The sequence below is a fragment of the Hetaerina americana genome, unplaced genomic scaffold (assembly GCF_022747635.1).
Source record: "Hetaerina americana unplaced genomic scaffold, ioHetAmer1.1.p SCAF_3, whole genome shotgun sequence".
Classification (NCBI taxonomy): Eukaryota; Metazoa; Arthropoda; class Insecta; order Odonata; family Calopterygidae; genus Hetaerina; species Hetaerina americana.
In genome coordinates, this window is record NW_027286874.1 from 12,999,810 (window position 1) to 13,020,627 (window position 20,818).

Genomic DNA, 20,818 nt, shown 5'->3' on the forward strand with positions numbered 1-20,818 from the left:
ATCAACTTTATATTTTCCTTAATATTTTGAATCCATAATTTGTTTGGTCTTTTTCCTTTTGTGGAAATTTTCACTTAGGCAAATTTCAATTTTAAATTACAGTTGTACAAACAGAACCATCTGGTCACCATGTACCTATTTAGATTCCTTCTCCTTTGTCCATTCCTTTTAATATTGTTTAATATTTTCACTTAGTCTCTTTTTTCTTTCCATGGGCCTCGTTGGGCCTGTTATTTTCTTTATTTCCTTGGAATCCCTTCAGTTTCATCGTATTATACCTAAAAATCTTTCTTTCTGTCTCCTCTTCTTCTTTTGTGTTGTTTCTCACAATTTAAGTAATTTTTAAATTATTAGACTGTTCCTTCACCCATTTTCACTTTTATTAAGTGGGTTTTTGGTGATTATATAGAAAGGTATAATATTAAATTTAAAGAGAAACTGATGCAGTCAGCTCATACATGCCATCACTCACCAGGAGAGCTGTCAGAAAAGTTATAAATTATGACTAAAAAGTTTCACATTATTCCTTCATAAAATTTATAAATGTTATTTTGAACTTAAATGTGACGTTTGATTGTGTGAAGACTTCATGTGAAATAAAAATTTTCATATGCACCGATCTCTTTGTCCACACATGGTAAAATTCAAAGGTTAGTTTGTTGCCATGCCACCACCGTTTCCGTTTGCTCAGTTTTGCATAACCAAAAAAGAAAGACATGTTGTTCAGTCAATATTGTAAAATTGAGTATGGATAGGCTCCATTTATATCTCTAATTAGTAAATTTAACTTAAAAAAGTAATGAAAAATAAGCCATACAAGAGTGTCAGCATTTGCAGGACTCATTCCCTACTAATAAATATTACATTCTGCATGTTAGTTTTGACACACTTTTGCTAGCGTGTTACGTGTAAAACTGAAATCTAGTAATATCTCATATCCACTGCCACTATTATAATCAAGTTAGTGTCTCTTCTGAAAGGACAACCTTGATAGCCAACATGGCATTACCTGTGCTACACCACATGGAGATACATACAGTATGCTTATTGGTCCAAGTAACTAAACAATAATTCATTAAAAGTGGATTATAAAATCTTAGAATCAACAGCAAAATCTACAAAACTCTTATGCATTGATGTCATATTGTCTGTTAGTCCAAGGTATTTGAAATGATCCAAAATGTGCTTTTTTGCCTTCAATAATTGTCTCCATGAGTGACATATTATAGATTGGCTTACTGCAGACACAAAATCTGTCTTGATAGTGAAGTACCTTTGCATCGAATGTAAACTACAGCATTTGTAAATGTGTGAAGCATGCCATATATGTTACACGCAAGCATTAATGTATGTAAAATTGTGAAAGCTTGTTATTGTGGGAAGTTAGCTTTAAAATCAGGTATATCTAGAAGAGGCAACAAAAGAAGGACCAGAATAGGGCATCAAAGGAGTCAAGGTATATGATGAAGAAATTAACATACTCCTGTTTGTAGATAACATTGCAGTAGTGACAGAAGCGTGAGAGGACCTGCAAGCAACTGAATGACGTGAACCAAGTAATTTTGAAGTACAATATGAGCATCAACGAAAAGAATTGTAAAGCCTTTGTGTGTGAAAGAGAAGCTGAAGGCAGATACCACAATTTGAGGAGTGAATCTAGAGCGATTGGAATCCTTGTTTACCTGGGTATCAGTATAACTTGGGATGGAAGAAGTTCAATGAGCATTAAGTGAAGAATAGCTCAAGCTAAGAAGGCATTCATGAAGAAGAGACTGTGTTCAAAGAACCTGAGGTTGCAATCAACGATGCAGCTCTTCAAAACATTTGTAAGGAGAATGGAATTCATCAGAGACGTTGAAATTGGAAGAGTGAACCAGCAAAGAATAGAGGCCATTGAAACATTGTTCTGGAGGAGAATGCTGAAGATTAAATGGACCAACAAAGTGAGGGATGAGGAAGTACATAGAAAACAGAAGAAAAGAGGACCATATGGAAAAGCAGCAAAGCAGGGGTAGATGGATTGGACACACCTTTAGGCGCAATGGATCAGATAGAAACATAATAGAAAGGGAAGACCCAGCGAGGAAGACCAAGGGACATGTACTGCATAGGGCAAATTAAGGAGAACATAAAACATAGAAGCTATACGAGGGTGAGGGAATTAATACTGTATATGGGAGAAAGGAGGGCTTCATTAAACCAATAATAGAATTGAAACACTGATGATAATCACCTTCAACAATGGATTCAAAGTCCAGTCCATTTGATACTGCTAGCTTGTGACAATCAGAAAAGCTAGTGATCTCTCTGAATTGATTAGTGTTACAGAAATACTGGCCACGGTGATGATACTATCTTTCTCCATTATGAGGGCGAGTGGTAGGTCAGAAGACTATACAGTAATCATTGATAAGCACTATATGTGCTTCTTCTTAGAACCATTGGATTTGTTTACCCTTGGAGAGAGGGGCGGCTGTGAAGGGTCTGGGGATTTTTCAGAAGTGAAAGTCGTTGGTTGAGGAAAGAGAAAACAAAATGGAAAAACGGTGTGGTCTTGGCTATGATATTCTATAGGGTCTAGTCATGGCATAGATGCAACTGAGTTCATGGAACCGTTCGGTTTGTTTACCCTCATGGTCAATATTTTGGAAAGGAGAGGCATATAATTTCTCATGACACAGTATTGTATTGGGATCCGCCAAGTGCCTTCAAATCTCGATTATCTCTAAAGAGTCCATTTTCAATCCATTAGGGAGGACATGCAGTGTTTCTAGGACAAAATTGCCTTTATGTTGGCAATCCAAGAGGTATTTTGCAAAGAGGGAATTGGGGTTTTGCTTTTTGTGACTCCTGGCGTGTTCTTGGGCTCGTGTTTTGAAATTCCTCCCTGTTTGACCGACATAATATGTGTTGCAGTTATTGCATTTAAGTTTGTAGATGCCCGACTTATTAAATGCATCCTGTTTGTCTTCATTATCAAAGAGTTTGGAGAGAGTAAGGGTGTGTAAAAGGCTGCATTGAGTGTAGTTGGATGGCGATTTGAGATTTTATAAGAGCTATCTCCTAGGAAAGGGATTAAATACCACTTGAAGTCTTCAGAAGTGGAGGACTAAGAGGGGGAAATTTGCTTATGGCCATTGTTTTCCCCTTTTTTGGATTATTTTTCTAACCAGGTTTGGATTGTATCCATTGCAGGTGGCTATATTCATAATTTTCTGAGTTCCTTATTGAAATTTGTGGGGGAAGGGGGGTATGCAGGAGCCATTGTATCATTGAGTGGAGGGCTTCATATTTGTGTGAAAAATGGTGGGTGGAATCTTTAGAAATGTATGATCGGTATATGTAGGTTTCCTGAAAATCAAGAACTCCTGTCTATTTTCTTTTATTGTGATTGCCAGGTCTAAGAAATTAATTGTGACGTTAACTTCTTTTTCCATGGAAAAGAAAATGTTTGGATGGATCGTGTTGAGGTAATTGTGGGAGTCTTTAACTAGTGGTTTGACCTTGTCCATTGGCAGAGAATGTCATCTATGTAGCAGAACCAATACACCACTTTTTCCACGAGTTTGTTGGCCATAATGAACAGAGATTCTTTTAACAAATAGAATATTTCGGCTGGGAGATGGGGAAGTGGGGAACCCATAGCTAGACCATCTGCTTGGCTATAACAATTTTGGTTTATACTGAAATAATTTTAATAAACTGCCATTTTTATGAGGGCAATCAATTTGTTTGCAATATCAATGGGCAATGTTGGCAACTTGGAGCATATTTTGAGCATAAAGTAAGGCTTCTGATTAGGGGACACAAGTGAACAGGTTATTAATGTCAAAAGAAACTAGTGTTACTTTACCAGGAATATTAATTTCTTTAAGCTTTTTGGCAAGCTCGATTGAGTTTTGAACTGCGTATTTGGGGTTGAACCATGATTAGTCTCAGAACATATTGTTTAATTTGCTTGGCAATGTGTGCCGGGGCATATACCGCCGAAACTATGGGTCAGATTGGAACCTCCTGTAAATTTATTTAGGGTAGTCCGTACAACCTGGGAGCAGAGGGGTTCATTTATATTACGAACCATTTTTCAGCATTAAACGACTCAAATTTAAACACTGTACGTTTTACTTCACTTTGAAAAGTCAAGTTTGGTTCTTTTGATATATAAGGGATTGAATTGTTTTTAATGAACTCCCAAGTACCATTCCACATTCGTCCTACTCTACGACAGTACTTCCTTTGTCTACTTTCTGGTTGATGACCTCTTCCTTCATAATGGTGTTCCTTAGCTGTCGGATGGTGGGCTGCTGGAGGCTGGGAGCAAGGGAAGTTACTGGCACTGGTGTGTCCAACAAAGTCATGATGATTTTGGAGATCTGTCGTTTGATGGCCAGAGATTCATTCCGCAGGGCAACCTCAAAATCTGTGGTTAAATTCTTAATGTCAGATTCAGAGACCTATTTGGGGGGGCAAACTTTAAACCTTTCTTTAAGATATTCATCCCCTCTTTAGTGAACCTATGGTGACTTCGGTTGACAACTCTTGCGCCTGGAATAAAGTTTGACACCGTCTGTTATGCAATGTAACCGAGCAGTATTTTTGTGGTGAATTCATTAAAAGAATACTTAGTTTTTTCCTCAGGGATTCGAATATTTGAGAGGAGATTATACTCACTAGTCCTTTTACATCATCCACAAAAGTTGTCCACTCTGCCAGATGCAGCTTGGAGCAAAGTTCTAGGTGCAGGCAAAATAAATAATGTGAGTAAAAATCTCCTCTGGCATACCTTAGTTTCAGCTCTTCCCTTAACCACAGGATTTACACCTTGTGTATTGCCCTCTTGGCCGTTGGGAATGAACACGTGGCACAGATCAGTGTGCAAGCTGGGAACCCTTCCTTCTTGAGGCACTTTCTATTGAAAAGATATTCAACGATGCTCTACTGTATATGATCGAAAGTTTTAAGTTGAGTTTCGCCTGCGTAGCCATAATAGCTTCCATGTAGTGAAGCTTGGAGGTGTAAAGTATATTTGTGAAGCTATTATGGCTTACCAAAATCTAGTCCTAACCTAGGCCCCATCACCTCTCTATCCTTTAACCAAAAAAGCCACGACCACTGAATTTGAAGTTCCAGGTAACATCCCTCCCCCACCTTCAACTTCCCCCTATCCTCTGTCCGATGGGTATACGAGGGTGATCCCAGAAGTACCCAACCCAACCAAGAAAACGCAAAAATTTTGGAAAAAATGTGTTTATTTTTCAACATAACCTCCTTTCAGCTCTGTACACTTTCACCAGCGATGTTCAATAAGTTTGATACCCTTTTTATGGACCAATGTGTCATCCATGGTTATGAAACGGTGCAAAAATTCTGCTTTGCTGCTGTGAAACTTTGCTAAACACTCAATTGAAACATCTTCACAACATTGGTTTAACTCGGGTGTGAACAAAGGCGGCACCCATCTTGAACACAGCTTTCTTATGTCCAAATTTTCAGTTAATATGCGACGTACCGGACTTTTTGAAATACCTACTATGTCTGCTAGCTGGCGCACTTTCAGTCGACAATCATCCAGTATCACTTTTTGGATTTTCATCACCGTTTCTGGAGTCATCACCTCATTTGGTCGACCAATGCAATGCTTGTATTGGCAGCTCGTAAGGCCTCATTTAAACTCTGCTACCCAATATTTTACTGTTGTAAACAAGGAGCATACTTACCTGAAGTAGAATCCAGTTCAGCTTTTATATTGGTTGGGTTGAGGCCTTTCAAATAAATGTATTGTATCACATAATGATGTCTCCATTTTCACAAATTCACTGAAAACGTTCACTATTAATGGCTGCCAAACATGCTAAAAAACACAGCATCTTCAAACTTGAAACATATGCTTTATAGATTGCATACTTTCTAATACAGTGATATTTTTCAAACAACTACCGCCATCTCTAGGTCAGGCCAGATACTTATGGGACCACCCTCATATATTCAACAGCTCTGTGTATCACTTGTACCTGATGATACCGCAAGTCGGTGAAATGCGTTGTACTGTGAAATGAAGTCTGTAGAAAATTACAAACTCTTTTAATATGGACATGAAACAATTCCACGAAGTGAAGCCTGAAAGTGTAAAGTATAAAAACAACAGTAGTTCAGTTTGATAAGAGAGAGCTCTGCTAGAAAGAAATAAAAGGAATGAACTTGGATAGGTCATTTACTAAGAAGGGAGTCTATCAATAAATGTAATGGAAGGAGCTGTGGAATGAAGGGTAAGAAGAGGGAGAAGGTAGGGGATGATCTCAGGACGATAACTATTATGTAGATTTAAAAATAAAGGAGAACAAAAGTAACAGGAGTAAAAGCACATAGGATCTACAGAAGCACAGCACTAAAAGAAAGCAAAAACTCATTTCTGTGGTGGAAAATTTTCATTTTTTTCATTGTAATAATTAATAAATTAACTAAATGTAGTCTATAAATGATAGTAAATAGGCCTACAACCTTCGATAATGAGTTTAGATGAAAGTATCATGTGTGACAGCAAATTAACATTGAATCCAGGCAACTACAGGGTTAAGCCCACTGTCTGGTGTTACACCCAGTTGCAGAAGGGACAAGGCCTCGACAGTTATCACTACATGAATATCATTGCACTTGCCGGTTGGTAGGAAAGAGTGAGATGATTCAGCAGTGAGCCAAAACTGTAAGAAATGGACATGGAATGTGAGGTCATTGTCACCTGGAGGAAGAAATAAGTAGTTTGTAATCAAAAAGAAAAATAATTGATAAGGAAATAAATTTATAATAGTCATGGGGGATTGGAATATAGAATAGACAAGTAGAGCTAGTGAGGAGAACACAGTTTAGGGCTTAAGAATGATCATAGAGCATAGCACAACATTCCACTTCATTTTGCGGAGGGTCTGGTACAAATCCTGGGCACACCTCTCAGGGCACCCTCAGCTTAACCAGAGTTATTTTTTCAGGTACCAGAACTTCTGGGGAGCCATAGCCGGCACAGGGAAAGGGACCTGCCCCCATACCCTGATGTGTGAATTTCACATGCCGTCAGGCTTAGTATTGGGTGAACTCTACCGATACATACCAAACTGATCTTCGGGTTAATTACTGTGTTTATAATTTTTTAATTATATGTTAATATATATTATTACATTATTAAATAATAGTATATTATTATTTATTTAAGGCTTCCACAAAGTCTATCTGATGAAAGTTCAATGCTGCTTACAGGAATTATCGTTGCATAGGTTGGCTTGTCAACTTTCGCAATAGTAATTCCTGGAAGCAGCATGGAACCTTCATCATATATTATTATTATTTTATTGAACTAATTTACTGTGGTAGCATAGGTTATTTCTTTTGATCACATTCCTATTTAAAATCTTCTCCCAATAAAAAAAAGGTCAAAGGTTATTTGAAAGCATTTACCAGTGTTTTATTTCCATGTTAGATTGACTCTAGATATATGTTGTCCAAGTACAGTAAGTTACTCAATGCCTTGTTGTAGATGGAAAATTATAAGGTAACGCCTTCATTTGAAAATGAATCTTTATAATTCTTTTTATCAGCAGATACTCAATAATAATATTTTATTTTTTTACTTCTGCTTTTAATGTGAGCAATTTATTTTATATTGTAGAAAAACGTATTTCATGTATTATTGTGCATTTGCAAAAATGCTTTTATTTCTCTTCTCCAGTTAATAGAATTATATTTTTTAATCTTTTCTTTTCCAACGATGAGGGTTATGGTCTGATGATTTGAAAACTTTTAGTAACCAATTGTGAGTATAATCTATTTTTACTAGTACCAGAAAGTAAAATCTGGTTGTAGAAATTAACTTTAAAAAATTGTATATTTCTAATTCAGCAGGGCACTTGGTGAAACATCATTTGAATTCATTATGAGATACCTCACATCAGGGTTTTATTGCTTAATTTTTTTTAAGAATTCGTGGTTAGAGTTAAATCAGTTCTTTTAATATGTCTGTACTATTTAGATCTGAAACATCCAGTGACAGTTATATTTTTTTCCTAAAACAGATGGGAGTGCAAATCCTGTAAAAGATGTCATTTCTCCTGAAGCCATTGCTGCCCAAGAAAAGGCATTGCTGGAGAAAGCCAAGATGGAAAGTAAAAAGGTAAATTAAAATTCTGATTTTTTCCAATAGAATTAAAGTAAAAAATATTTCTACTCTGAAAATTTGATTTTTACTACTTATAAAGCCTGTGTTGAAATATATGTTTAATTAATTTAATTTTACGTTTTGGAGCAAATTTAGATCCAATTACATAAAGTAATATCAATTCAGTAAGTTACAAAACATTATTCAAGTAGAACTAAAATTTCAATTGCAAGTATCCATATTTATCTTTGGAACTCTTAGTAAAATTTTATTTTTTTCTTCATATTCTTAAACTTAGTTGCAGTCAAGGAAGTAAAATAATTCATTTTAGGATAATCAGAGTTAATTATTATGTTACATTTCTATGCTTTGTTTTTTTATATTTTTATTGCTCGTTTTTACATTTACAAAAAAATTGAAAATAAAGCTGTTATGATGACGTACATGGTTTTAAAACAGTCTTTATTGCTGGTTGAGTCAGATGAGTGACACGCTTGCCTGCTAACCCATTGGTCAGTCATGGGCATTGTGTCAAATCTAGTGGTTCGATTCCTGGGACCCAAAGCCAAGCCAAGAACAGCTGATCAGGATACCAAGGGACACACAGACCACCACAGGTGTCCAGTGAGCAAAAGAATTTAGCCAATAATTTTGATAATGGCAGTAAATACTCTTAAAACCTGAGGAAGAGTTGGAGAAATGTTTTGGTACAAAAGCCAGAAGATCATTTGCAAGGTTATATTTGATGTTAATGACCTTTTGGCTTTTAACCATGATATATGTGTCCATATTCTGTCGTGGCTAACCTGAGAAGATTTATGTTTGTGAAGTGATTGTGATTTGAAGAGAAAATATTTGTCACGGGGCTGAAATACTGAATTTCTTAGAGTTTTGAAGGGAGAGGAATGAGTTTTAAGGTCAAGTTTGCATTACTGTCCAAGCACACCTTGTCATCCTTGATTGACTGCACTACAGTTATCAAATGAAAAGGATTTACCACTTGTTAGAGATAAGTAGCCATAATCATACACATTAGCTTGTACTACAGGCCACATAATTCTAGAAAAGGAGCAATTCATACCCAAGATGATCAAGTATGAACTTTAACCCCTTGTACTGAAATGACGAGTCTAGCTCATCATGAACTTCCGAAGCCAAATCGCGCAATGACGAGTGTAGCTTGTCATTAGATTTTCATAATTTTAGCACTATTTTGGGGAACAATTAATTATTTTGAAAGTTTAACAATGTTAAATCATCATTAATGTACATAAAGAACTCATATGTCATGAAATATGATGCATTGGAAGTGATAAAATGATTTTTCTACTAGTAGCGATAGCTCTATTCTCGATGTTTTTACAGGAAGAGGGTTTGTTTGTCAGCATTTTAAAATCCTACTTATGGGCGGCAGATTTGAAATCGCACTTGCTCAGGAACTACTGCCTTGATCGCCATGAAATGTAGAAATGAATAAATTGAGTTCTCTTCCATACATATTACGAATTCAAAGGATATATGCTATTTTAATACAAAAATTTGAAGATAGTTTTTCGTCAGTATACTATTGGTAACATTATTTGTGAAACGTAGCTACAATTTGGAATATTTGACAAACTGTTAGTTTAACCATCCTTCCTCAGTATTATTTTCTTTCATTTTCATATTGGTTGTCCACCTAAAAGTATCAAGTTTCTACTACAGAGTTGCAAGTTTCCTCTATCAAGTTTCTACTACAGTTAATACAGAGTTTGCCTTCTCAAAAGCGGTGTTCCTATTACACGATAAGTCATCTTCTCAGCATTGCTTGTGGTGCCTACGCAGTTCCTTCACGATAAACTTAGTTTGAATGCGATCATTCATGTTGTTAGATGGAGTGTGTTACAGGTGGTCATTTCGGTTTTTGTCCATGTTGGTTGTATATATAGTGTGGTGAAAACTACTTTTCAATTTATAAAGAAATATCCTGGAATTTTACCCATCGAGATTCATGACTTCTCTCTGTTCATATTTACAGTTTCAGCATAGAGGGTCGCTGGAGGAAGAGGAAAGTGCAGAGGAAGATGCTGGTGGTGTTGAAGGCAGTTGGAAGGATTTAGTCGAGGAGGCCCGAAAATCGGCAGCTTTAAATAGGCAACTGCAGAAGGAAAGGCATGCTCAGGCACAGGCTGCTAGTCGTGGTGGAATGGCTTCAGCCACAGCATATTATTGTCAAATGGTAAGTGGGATGCCTTAATCTCCGTATTGAATGTAATTAATTTATTTATTTCTGTGATAGTTGCTACCAGTAGCAGAACTTTATAATTATTGGAGACCACTTCCTAGAAAAATGTTCTGTAATTCTCCACCCATACCTCTCTTTTGAAGCTCCTTTGATATTTTGAATTCCCCTTTTACTGTAGGAAAAAATAAGCACCAAAACTTTATCACTCAAATTATTACAAAATAGAAACACTTCCAACCCTTTAAAAAAATAATTTTTAAGGACTCTCAAAAGATGTTTTTTTGGGGCTTCTTGGTGTAATAGCTTTGCCATTGGATTGCATACATTTGATGGGATTTCATTAAAATTCCATTTTATATAAGAGAATCGTCATCTTCTCTACCTTTGGGATATAATGTTTTGTCACAATTGAATTTTTGAGATTTTCGTATTGCTCCAGAGCCTAGTGTGTGTGGCCTAGTATAGCCTTTGGCTGTAAAGCAGAGGGTCTTGGATTAAAATTCAGGTGATGTCCCTGGGCAAAATCACCCTCACCCAATCCTGATGTTTTTGTAGTTATTACACTTATCTGGGAGTTGGTGAATGTCACTATTTAGTCTTGGCCAGTGTATTCTGAATGGGTATTTGTACACTCAAGTCATTAGGTTGCTGAATATAGGTGAGCTCCCATCATCGCCTATCATAACTGATCTTTGAATGGGTAGCCAAATGGTTTTTTATTTCATATTTCAAATGATTTTTGGAAAGCTTCTAAAAGAAAGTTGTCAAAATGTACCTATTTCCAACTTCAATTACTTTGCAAGATGTAGCATTTTTTTCAGTATTCCACATAAACTGGGTGTGCATCTATCATGGATGCACACACAGTTTTTAAGTGTAGGAAAGTGAGGGGGAAAATTTTAAATCGTGAAAAATGGACAGAAATCATCACATTGTATGGAAGTAAAAGCATTTATTTTAAAATATGTGGTAAAAAACGGGCTTTTCCGTGAATATTCTTATAAATCATGTATTCTTATAATCAATATTAAAAACAGCCAATTACCAGGGTGATTTAAAAAGTTCTCGGAATGGATTTGAAATATAAGACTTACCTCAGTGAAACTTTTTTAAGTTTCAATGTAGTCTCCCCGTAAACTATTGCACTAGGTCCAGTGATGTTCCAACTCTTGATCCCATCTCAAAAGTGAGCTTCTTAATGCCTGCAAAATACCCGTTTACTTCAGCTGTTAATTCTTTTTTTGTTGTCTCAGGCGTAACTTTGTGGAATTTGCATAACATATTGAAATGTAATGAAATAATTGACTTTGTAATTCCACACACTTTAAAAAACACACGACCCAGGTTTCGACGTTGAACGTCATCATCAGGTGGTCCTCATGAGGACCACCTGATGATGACGTTCAACGTCGAAACCTGGGTCGTGTGTTTTTTAAAGTGTGTGGAATTACAAAGTCAATTATTTCATTACATTTCAATATGTTAATTCTTTGTTTGAAGATATCTCCATCCACGGAGGAAAATTTTGAGCATGGGGAAGAGATGAAAATCTGATGGAGCCAAATAAGGCGGATGTGGCATCAATTCATATTTTAGTTCACATTTTTGCCATGGCAATGACACTTGTGTGTGGGCATGCATTGGTTTGATGAAAGATGACTTTCTTCTTCGCCAAACCTGGCCTTCTTTCATGTATCTTTTGCTGTAGTTGGTCCAGAAGGTTGGCCTAGTATTTTCCTGTAATTGTTTGACCAGTAGGAAGATAATCTACTAGCAGAATCCCTTTCGCATCCCAGAAAGCTGAAGTCATCACCTTTCCAGCCGACTGTTTTTCCTTAGCTTTCTTTGGTAGTGAATCAACATGTTTCCACTGCTTTGACAGCTGTTTTGTCCATGGGTATAGTTGTGGACCCAAGTTTCATCTGTGGTCACAAACCAGTGCTGAAAATCTTGTTGGTTGCTCTCAAAATGGGTCAAATATTGTTAGGAAATTTCCATTCTTATGCGTTTGTAATCCCGCATCAAAAGTTGCGGCACCTATCCAGCAGATAATTTTCTCTGATTCAATTCCATTGTGAAATTGTGAGATAACCATTCAGATGACATCCCTACAACTTCAGCGATTTCTCGCATTTTCAGTGATCCTCCACGACCATTTTATGTACTTTTGCAATAATATCTGAGGTAGTGGAACATTTTGGCTGCTCACTACTGCTTGAATCTCAATTTTTTCCATTTTCACGAATAATTACTCGGGGGAAAAAAATCCGAGGGTGTCCAGAACATGTATCTCTTCCCAGAGCACTGACGCGTTACAGGATTACTCGTAAACAGCTACCTATTACTGCATAGGAAACTCTTAGAGCCAGCAATGACATCTGGTGGTGATTCCGAGAACCTTTCTAACTACCCTCATGATTGGGTAATTGTTGCCACATTCTGACAACAAATAAATTAAGTCAAAACCTTTTCTCTTTATACTGGCATGATTATCAAATTGAAAGTCTCTGCACTTTCAGGACATTATTGAAGGTCATCAAAGTTACTTAAGCATTATAAAGTTAAGTAAGCATTAAACCTTTGAATTGGAACCATTAAGAGGTGTGCTTAACATTTTTGCATTGAAGCCAATGTTTTAATCAATAACATATAAAGAGTTAGTTGGTTATGTTAATGTGGTTAATTTTTTTATTGTGATTTTCACAGGCCTCACTACACAAGCAAAAAGCAGAAGAAGAAACGAGAAAAGCTGCGAACATTTTGTCCAAGGTTTTCACCGGGAAATATGGAAGCTCAGAGGGTATTATATTTTTTTATATGTATATTTAGTGTTCCACAAACAGCACTAATTTGACACCAGGAATAGATTCATTATTCATTCTTCAGATGCATACTTCCATCAGCATAAAAAAACTGGCATTTAGCTATTTTTTTTATTTTTTCATGGTTTCATAAGTCCATGCTTGGTATTGTAGCAGTAGTTTGATTTCTTAGCTGCCTCTAATCCTGTGTTTTTATGTTTTAATCACTATTTGGGCAATTCCGTTTTTATCAGTAGTATAAATTGTCAGTATTAATCCATTCAAGTGGGGCTGATAATAACGTGAAAATATTGTAAATTGAACCCTAGACTATATGGATTTGTTGTAATTCATTCTAAATTATCAATGTGCTTCAAAAACTCATGTTTGAATAATGTAATATTTCAAAATTAATGGAAAATAGTCGGGGCAAATAGCTTGTATTAATTGTAATTAAATCTGTGCTGCATACTTCATCAGTAGTTTATGTCAATGAAATATCTTGACTTTATATGACCATCTTTGTGGAATCTCCAGGCTCCTCTATTTCTGGCATCCTGGAAAACTGCCTCTCCAGTTAAGCATAACAATTTTCATCTCAAACCTTACCAGTAATTGTATCCATAAGGAAGAGACATGCTGGCTTTTTGTAGCACCCGTCTCTTATCTCCATCTACCTATGAATACCTTAATATAACCTGAATTTTAGTTATTATTGCCGTATAATTACAATTATAAGACTAATAACTGTGAGCTATATATTAATGAATCATTCTTGAGTGGAGTTGAATCTTATTACCACAACTCTGCAACTCATCTTACCTATGTAGTCCCTCACTAAATTTGGAACTCCAAATTAGGTGGCTACAAGGGTTGCTATTTATATTTTTAGCCTATAATGGAAAGACAGTAATTTATTGTTAAAAATGGCTTTATTGTTTTTTTAAGTATTCGCTATGATAATCAGTACACTTTTGCATGCGCTCAAACCAATTTTCATAACACTTTTTCCACTCTAATTGAGGTATTTCCAAAACATGGTTTTTAAAGGCATCAACAGCTTCCTCAGGTGCTAACTCAGGGGGAGGATGACCCATCAATTCGACATTTTGGCCCGTCAAATAAGTAGTCATTCCAACCAATCTGTGAGAGCTTTCATTGTCACGATGAAGAATGATCCTTTGTAGCCACTTCTTTTTCCGTATTTCACTAGGTAGTTTTGGCAAACCAATGATTGTGTACCATTCAGAATTCACGGTTCTACGTTGCTCCAACAGGACGGTTGCCACATGTCCAGTTATTCCGAAGAAACAGGCTTTGATGTGCTTCATGGAGGAATCATTTTTGTCGGATATGGCTCGTCTTGGAAGACCCATACAGTGGATTGCTGTTTTTGTTTCAGGCTCATATGCATAGATCCAAGGTTCATCACCTGTGTAGATGTAATTCACAGCTTTTGATCTACCGCAATTGTATTTCTTGAGGATTTCTTTGTACCAATTGACACAAGCATCTTTTTGAGCTTTTGTCAAATTATGCGGGATGCAATGCAAACGGCAGCCATGATGGAATTTGTTATACGTACCAGGGTTTCACAGTGGCAAAGGATGGGGCTTCATTGCCAAGAACGGAAGTAAGTTGATCAATGCACTCATGTCTTGATAACCCGCGTCAATAGTCTTCAAAAAATCATCGCTTGTAAGTGTTCATGAGTTAACTTCATTTTTTTGCTGAGACAAAATTTTGGATACACTGTAAACAACACAAGTTATGATAAAACAACAAAATTTTGTGAGGGAAGTTAGCGTTAAAAGTGTCAAACTTTCAGATGGAAACGTCAGATGGTGCCTGAAGCACTTAGTGTTGTCAATGCCCAAAATATAAATAGCAACCATCGTTCATTGTCATGAAGATGCAGGTACTCATTAAATAAAAGATGAAAGAATAAGTAGTATAAATCATTTCCTATAATAGGCTTTCAGCCTGTTCTTTGTTTTGCCAGTTACAAGCTGTCTTCCCTTCTCTTCCTCGGCTTTTCTCCTCTACTTTTCCCCCTTGGAACCTTATCTCAACATATCTTTACATTTCTGTTGTTATTCATCTGATCTACTCATTATTCCTTTATGTTATTTTTGATACCCACTCTCCTACTCCTTTGATTTTACATTCCTGTCTTCTATTATCACCCCTTTCTCTACATGGCAGGGTTTTCCCCCTTGATTTTCTTGATACTTTCAGTTCAGCTGTCATCTTTTGTTTTTTATTGTTGTTGTTTCACATATGTTTCCATTGCATATATTATTTATGGTCGAATAATTGATGCACAGATCCTTAATGTGTCCTGTCTTAGATTTTTGTTGCTCCTGATATTATTCATTAGACAACCAGCTCTTCTATATTCTCTATCAGTGCACTTTTTTATTTTTGGATTGGACCTTCTGTTGTTAGTTGCTCTTGTTGCTAAGTATTTAAATTTAATGGCCAGTTCAGTGGTCTTATTGTCTTATAGTTTTTTGTACATTTTGTTGAATTTGGATACAATTCATTGTAAAGTAATATCGCTCTCTGCCATAAGTATTTCATCATTCACATAGCGCAATATTGACGTGATGTTTGCTCTTTCTTTAACCTTTCAAATGTTCTTGTTGTTTTTGATTTACTTAAGACAATTTTAGTTCCTACATTCAAAAGTCCTATATATGCAGAAGAATGTACAGATGTCAGTTTTACAAGTGTGTCATTTTACAAAAGATGTAACAAGACCCTTAATTCCAAGAATGGAAGGAAAATTGTAAGAGAATATGGGATTATACTGTTTTTGATTCAAAAAAGGAGCACAGGGTGCAATAGGGGGTCTAAGAAAGATAGGCAAAAAAAAGTTAACTATGAAGCAGGACTCACATATATGATTTGACAATTGTGATGAGGCTTTTGACAAAATCAACTGAAGTGTGCTGCTGTGAATTAAAAAAAATATTGATATAGATTGGAAGGATAAAGGAATAAAAACTTTTTACAAAACAAAATGGTATAAAGTGTTAAAAATGATTAAACGGATGAGATAGATATTGGTAGGGGTGTCAGACAAGGATGCTGTCTGTTAGCAGCTCTTTTCAATATATATGCTGTGGAGCTTACTAACAAGGCCTTGAAAAAAGCAAGAGGGGTTATGGTCAGAAGAAAGAGAGAATTAAGACCATGAAGTATACAGATGCTCAAACAGTACTTGTGGAATCAGAAGAATAGCCACAGTAGATGTATGGTGGAAAGTATCATGAGAATGGGGAAATTGTTCAGAGTGAGCATTAATGAAGAAAATACAGACGTGCTGAGAGAAAGTAGGAATGAATCAATCATTGGCACATACGCATGTGTGCATATGAGGGTAGGGTGAAAAGTTCTAGGCCTGACAATGAAAGACTGTGACATTCAGGTAAAAAATGATTTTCTTTTTCTACATAATCTCCCTTGACTTCTACACACTTGGTCCAGCGTTTCTCCAACATCAGTATTCCTTCCCAGAAGGATATGATTGCCCATCACATGACACAGTTTTGATGGAGAAAAGTAATTTTCTAGCTGGCCTCATTTCCCTCACTGATGATCCAAGAAGGGAAAGACCATCGCTCATGGACCATACTGCCACAGTGAAGAAGCTTTATCCTCTTAAATCAAAGAGCAACTATCCAAATAATCATGAATGAGGCTAATCTTAGTGATGGGCAGTGTCAAAAATTATTCACGAAGAACTGCACTTGTCTTGGATGTCAGCTTTGCAATTGTGGCTATGGCATGACCAGCAATCAAAGCAGTGTGGTTTGAAATTTTGCCACAATCAATCATTCGATCGATTAATTTTTGCTCAAGGATTTGTTGTACAAATATTGGACATGTCAACAAAAATATACAGTTGCAGATATTCATCGACTGAGTAGAGCATATGCTTTAACAGATATTTGCAAAGTTTTTTAAAGTGACATTTTATTGAATGGAACTTTGATGTAAAATTCAAAAACAATTTTAGTATTTCTTCTTTGTGTCATTGAAACATTTTCCTTTCTGGAGTGGAACATCGCTAAAAGAGCACGCTTGTCTCGTCTCCTTCCTCGTTTTTCTTGAAGCACACACTTTGCATCTTCTTGTGCGGTATTTTTTCTTCCCTTGACCCACGATAGGAATGAGAGGATGTTTACTAAGGTCTCTCGAGAAATGCTGTGGGTGATACCATGAAGGAACACTGCGTCGGCTTATCAACGCTGTCGTCCTCCAAAGATGGCTCTCTACTCGTTGCCCACTCTTTGGCAACCTGGGGCAGAAAACCTTTGAGTTGAATGCTATTTGATTCATTTAGTATTCTATAAACACGAAAAGCATTAAAAAGATCACAATTAATATGCTACAGCACTTCTTTCTTTGACCATTGTTTTTCTCATGATTGTAAAATACAATAAATACATATCCGCCCGCCCTCATTAGGCCTTCCGTGAACTTATTGTATTCAAAATGCAGATAGGTTTTTTGATTGGCAGTCCTGTAATCCTATCTTTCAGCTGTGTGTTACCTATCCTAGTGCTGTAAATTGTACTTAACATCCTCACCTCCTTTTTGTCTTCCCAAATCACCACAAGCACTTCACCTCTGCAAGAAACTGTGCCCCTTTTTCATTTTTTTACCTCACTCTTCAATGTGGCAGGGAGCCCTTTATTTGACCTGATGGTTGTGGTAGAGATTCCTCATGAAGTATTGTCTTCATTGGTGCTCTTATCGGGGTCACTTTCACTTACCAAGAAAGTAGTGGATTTTCTATTTCTGACCATTGCAAAAATATCGGATTAACTAATGATCTCTTCATCATACTCTAATGGCACATCTGATGAGCCATATGCGCACAGATCTAAGAAAATTTCTTCCTCATACAAAGCATTCTCTTTCCTATGCGATAACATTATCTGGAATATTCCTTAAAATAATTTAAAAAATATGGATTGAGAAAACCCTATCATAAGACAAACCCAACACCAAAAGCACCATTCACTGGGACTCAAGGAAACAAACTGGTCAAGGCACATTGAGAAAAGAAACTGACCAGAGCTGTATAAGAACTATGAACAATTCATTATTAGCCCCTCATTGTTTTTATAGTGAATTTTTAGGTTAATGGAGCAGAGCTGAGAGTGCATTCCATTAGCCGGCAGTGGAACTTGCAATGGTCCTTGATGCATTGGGGTAGGGTTCCTTGCCGATAGCTCAGCTAGGGTCATGTGGATATACAGCCTTGGGGTATGGCCTATGGCCTCAGGGTGACAATATGTCTTTCAACAGAATGGTGCACCAGCTCATACGAGTCATTTAGTATGAAACTGGCTCTCAGATAGCATTGACATGTTCTGGTCAAAGGAGTTCTGGCCCCCGAATAGCCTAGACTTGAACCCCATCGACTATTATGTGTGCAGCGTAGTCAAAAGAGTTACCGATAAGACAAGGCACCCCAATGTCGCATCTCTATGTGCTGCTATTGTGGCAGCATTCGTAATTATGGACAGTGCTGTTTTATTGAGTGCATAGGATCAATTCAGGACAAGATTGGAGGTGGTGATTGCAGCTGAAGGAGGTTAAATTTAGCGATGTTCCTCTTGACAGATACCACTATTTTTACTATTGGTGCTATTATTATACTTCATATTTTTTTTAAATACATTTGCTTTGAACCAAAAGTTTCATTTGTCCAGATTTAACTGCAGTACCCTGTATATTCAAGAGTCTGTGTTATATATTCAAACTAATATAGCAGTTTTCATAAAATTTGTAATTACATATAAAGATAATTATATATTTAGGTCAGGAGACAGTGGTCCAGTGGGTATAGCTCTGGGTTATTAACCAGAGGGCTCAGGTTCAATTCCCAGGGATGCCCGAGGGCACCCTCAACTTCACCTAAGCTTAGTGAGTTTTAGGTATCAGATCTTCTTAGGAAACAGTACTGGGGGTACAAGGAAAGGAACTGCCCCTTCCCTACCCTGTGTGAATTTCACATATTGTTTAAAGCTTAGTACTAGGTGAGTGCTATCCTTACCTATCAAACTAACTTATGGTTGATAACTGTGACAATTACGGATACATATAAAAGTATACCTATCCACCCGAAAAATGTCTTTATTTGCATTCTATTCTTATTTTTTTAATATACCCTAATTTAATGAAATTGTCTCTCAGGTAGCAATGCTGCGACAAGCACTTTGACCTCACCACCACCCACTTTAGATATGCATTCAATGAAAGTTACTGAGGCAGTCACAGTGATGAATGCTTTCTTGGATGCTCACATTGAATGGCTCAGAAGTGAAAAAACAAGACAACCTGATACTTCTAGGTATGTAACCATACTACACTACATATTTTAAATCAAACAAATCTCTCTGGGCACCCTCAGCTCCACCCAAGCTGTGTGATTTTTCAAGTATCAGATCTTCCTGGGAAGCCATGACAGGCACAAGGAAAGGAACTGGCTCCCATAACCTGAAGTGTGAATTTTGACCTTTGGGTTGATTACGGTGCGTATGAGTATGGAGGAGGATCCTGGTGTATCTGAATAAAATCAACCAACTAATGGGATGCATTAATATTTATGCATACATTAGTATTCATGCACACACATGCATACCTTCCCACTTGTACTTTCAGGCATGTACATACATAAGTCTGTGTATCATGTGCAGCTTATTTCCCAGATGTTGCTACTAAAAAATAGGGTACACTTCTCCATTGAGTTCAAGTCCCTCCTTCATCTCTTTACCAAAATTTGGCCAGAATATTTCACCAGTTCAATATTAGTTGCCATTCTATAAAAAGGGAAAGGTAGCCCCTTGGCAATAAGTCAGGAGTACAAGACAACATGTTGAATATTGCATGCAGTCAAAGTGATGCTTGGGATCACCAGTAAGAAGCTGGAGAGGAGGACAAATAATAAGATGATCATGTTAGGTTGAGAAATGGGAAAGGTACATGAAATGACATAGTAGTAATGAGGTAAATAATGGAGAGGAATATAGATTACAATCAGGATGTATTTGTTTGTTTCCTAGATTTTGGATGCTTGATAAGTGTAGTGGGTAGAATCATTAATATATCGTAGAAAATAGGAATAGTTTAAAGGGATGGTAGACTTATCTGCAGCCTGCACATGTCTCAGACTTCTGTGGTGTGAGTGACAGATGGAGAGTCAGGATGGGGCAGTGTTAGGAAGGGGAGTAAGGCAGGGGTGTCCATTATCACCTGTGCTTTTAAATATATACATAAAGAAATGGTAAAAGGGGCATGGAAAAAACTAGAGATAGAATTGAATGTCAGGGTGCAATTCATAAAATCTGGTTTGCAGATGATCAAGTTTTAGTTTGTCTGTTAGCCAATGGGTTGCAAGCATTGCTGAGCGCATTGTAAAGTTAATGTGATAGGTGAGGGATGAGAGTCTTTGTAAACAAAACAAAGGTTATTCATTTTTCGAGAAAGAGACGTACATTAAATATTAAAATAGGAATTCATGAACTAGAACAGGTATCACAGCTTACCTATATAGGAAGTATTTTGGTCCAAATGGTCCAAGTAGTAGGAACATAAGAAGAATTGCATGAGGCAAATAAACCTTTTGAAGGA

General features: G+C 36.7%; 1 protein-coding gene across 1 annotated transcript in view; it reads left to right on the plus strand.

Moving 5' to 3' along the window:
• Positions 1–20,818, plus strand: part of LOC139690068 (NEDD4-binding protein 2) — a 56,920-nt gene that overhangs the window by 31,473 nt on the left and 4,629 nt on the right. The window contains exons 10-13 of the mRNA XM_071587266.1: positions 8,061–8,158; positions 10,161–10,361; positions 13,074–13,167; positions 19,382–19,538. Of these exons, the coding sequence (XP_071443367.1) occupies positions 8,061–8,158; positions 10,161–10,361; positions 13,074–13,167; positions 19,382–19,538 (550 nt within the window). The remainder of the gene's footprint in view (positions 1–8,060; positions 8,159–10,160; positions 10,362–13,073; positions 13,168–19,381; positions 19,539–20,818) is intronic.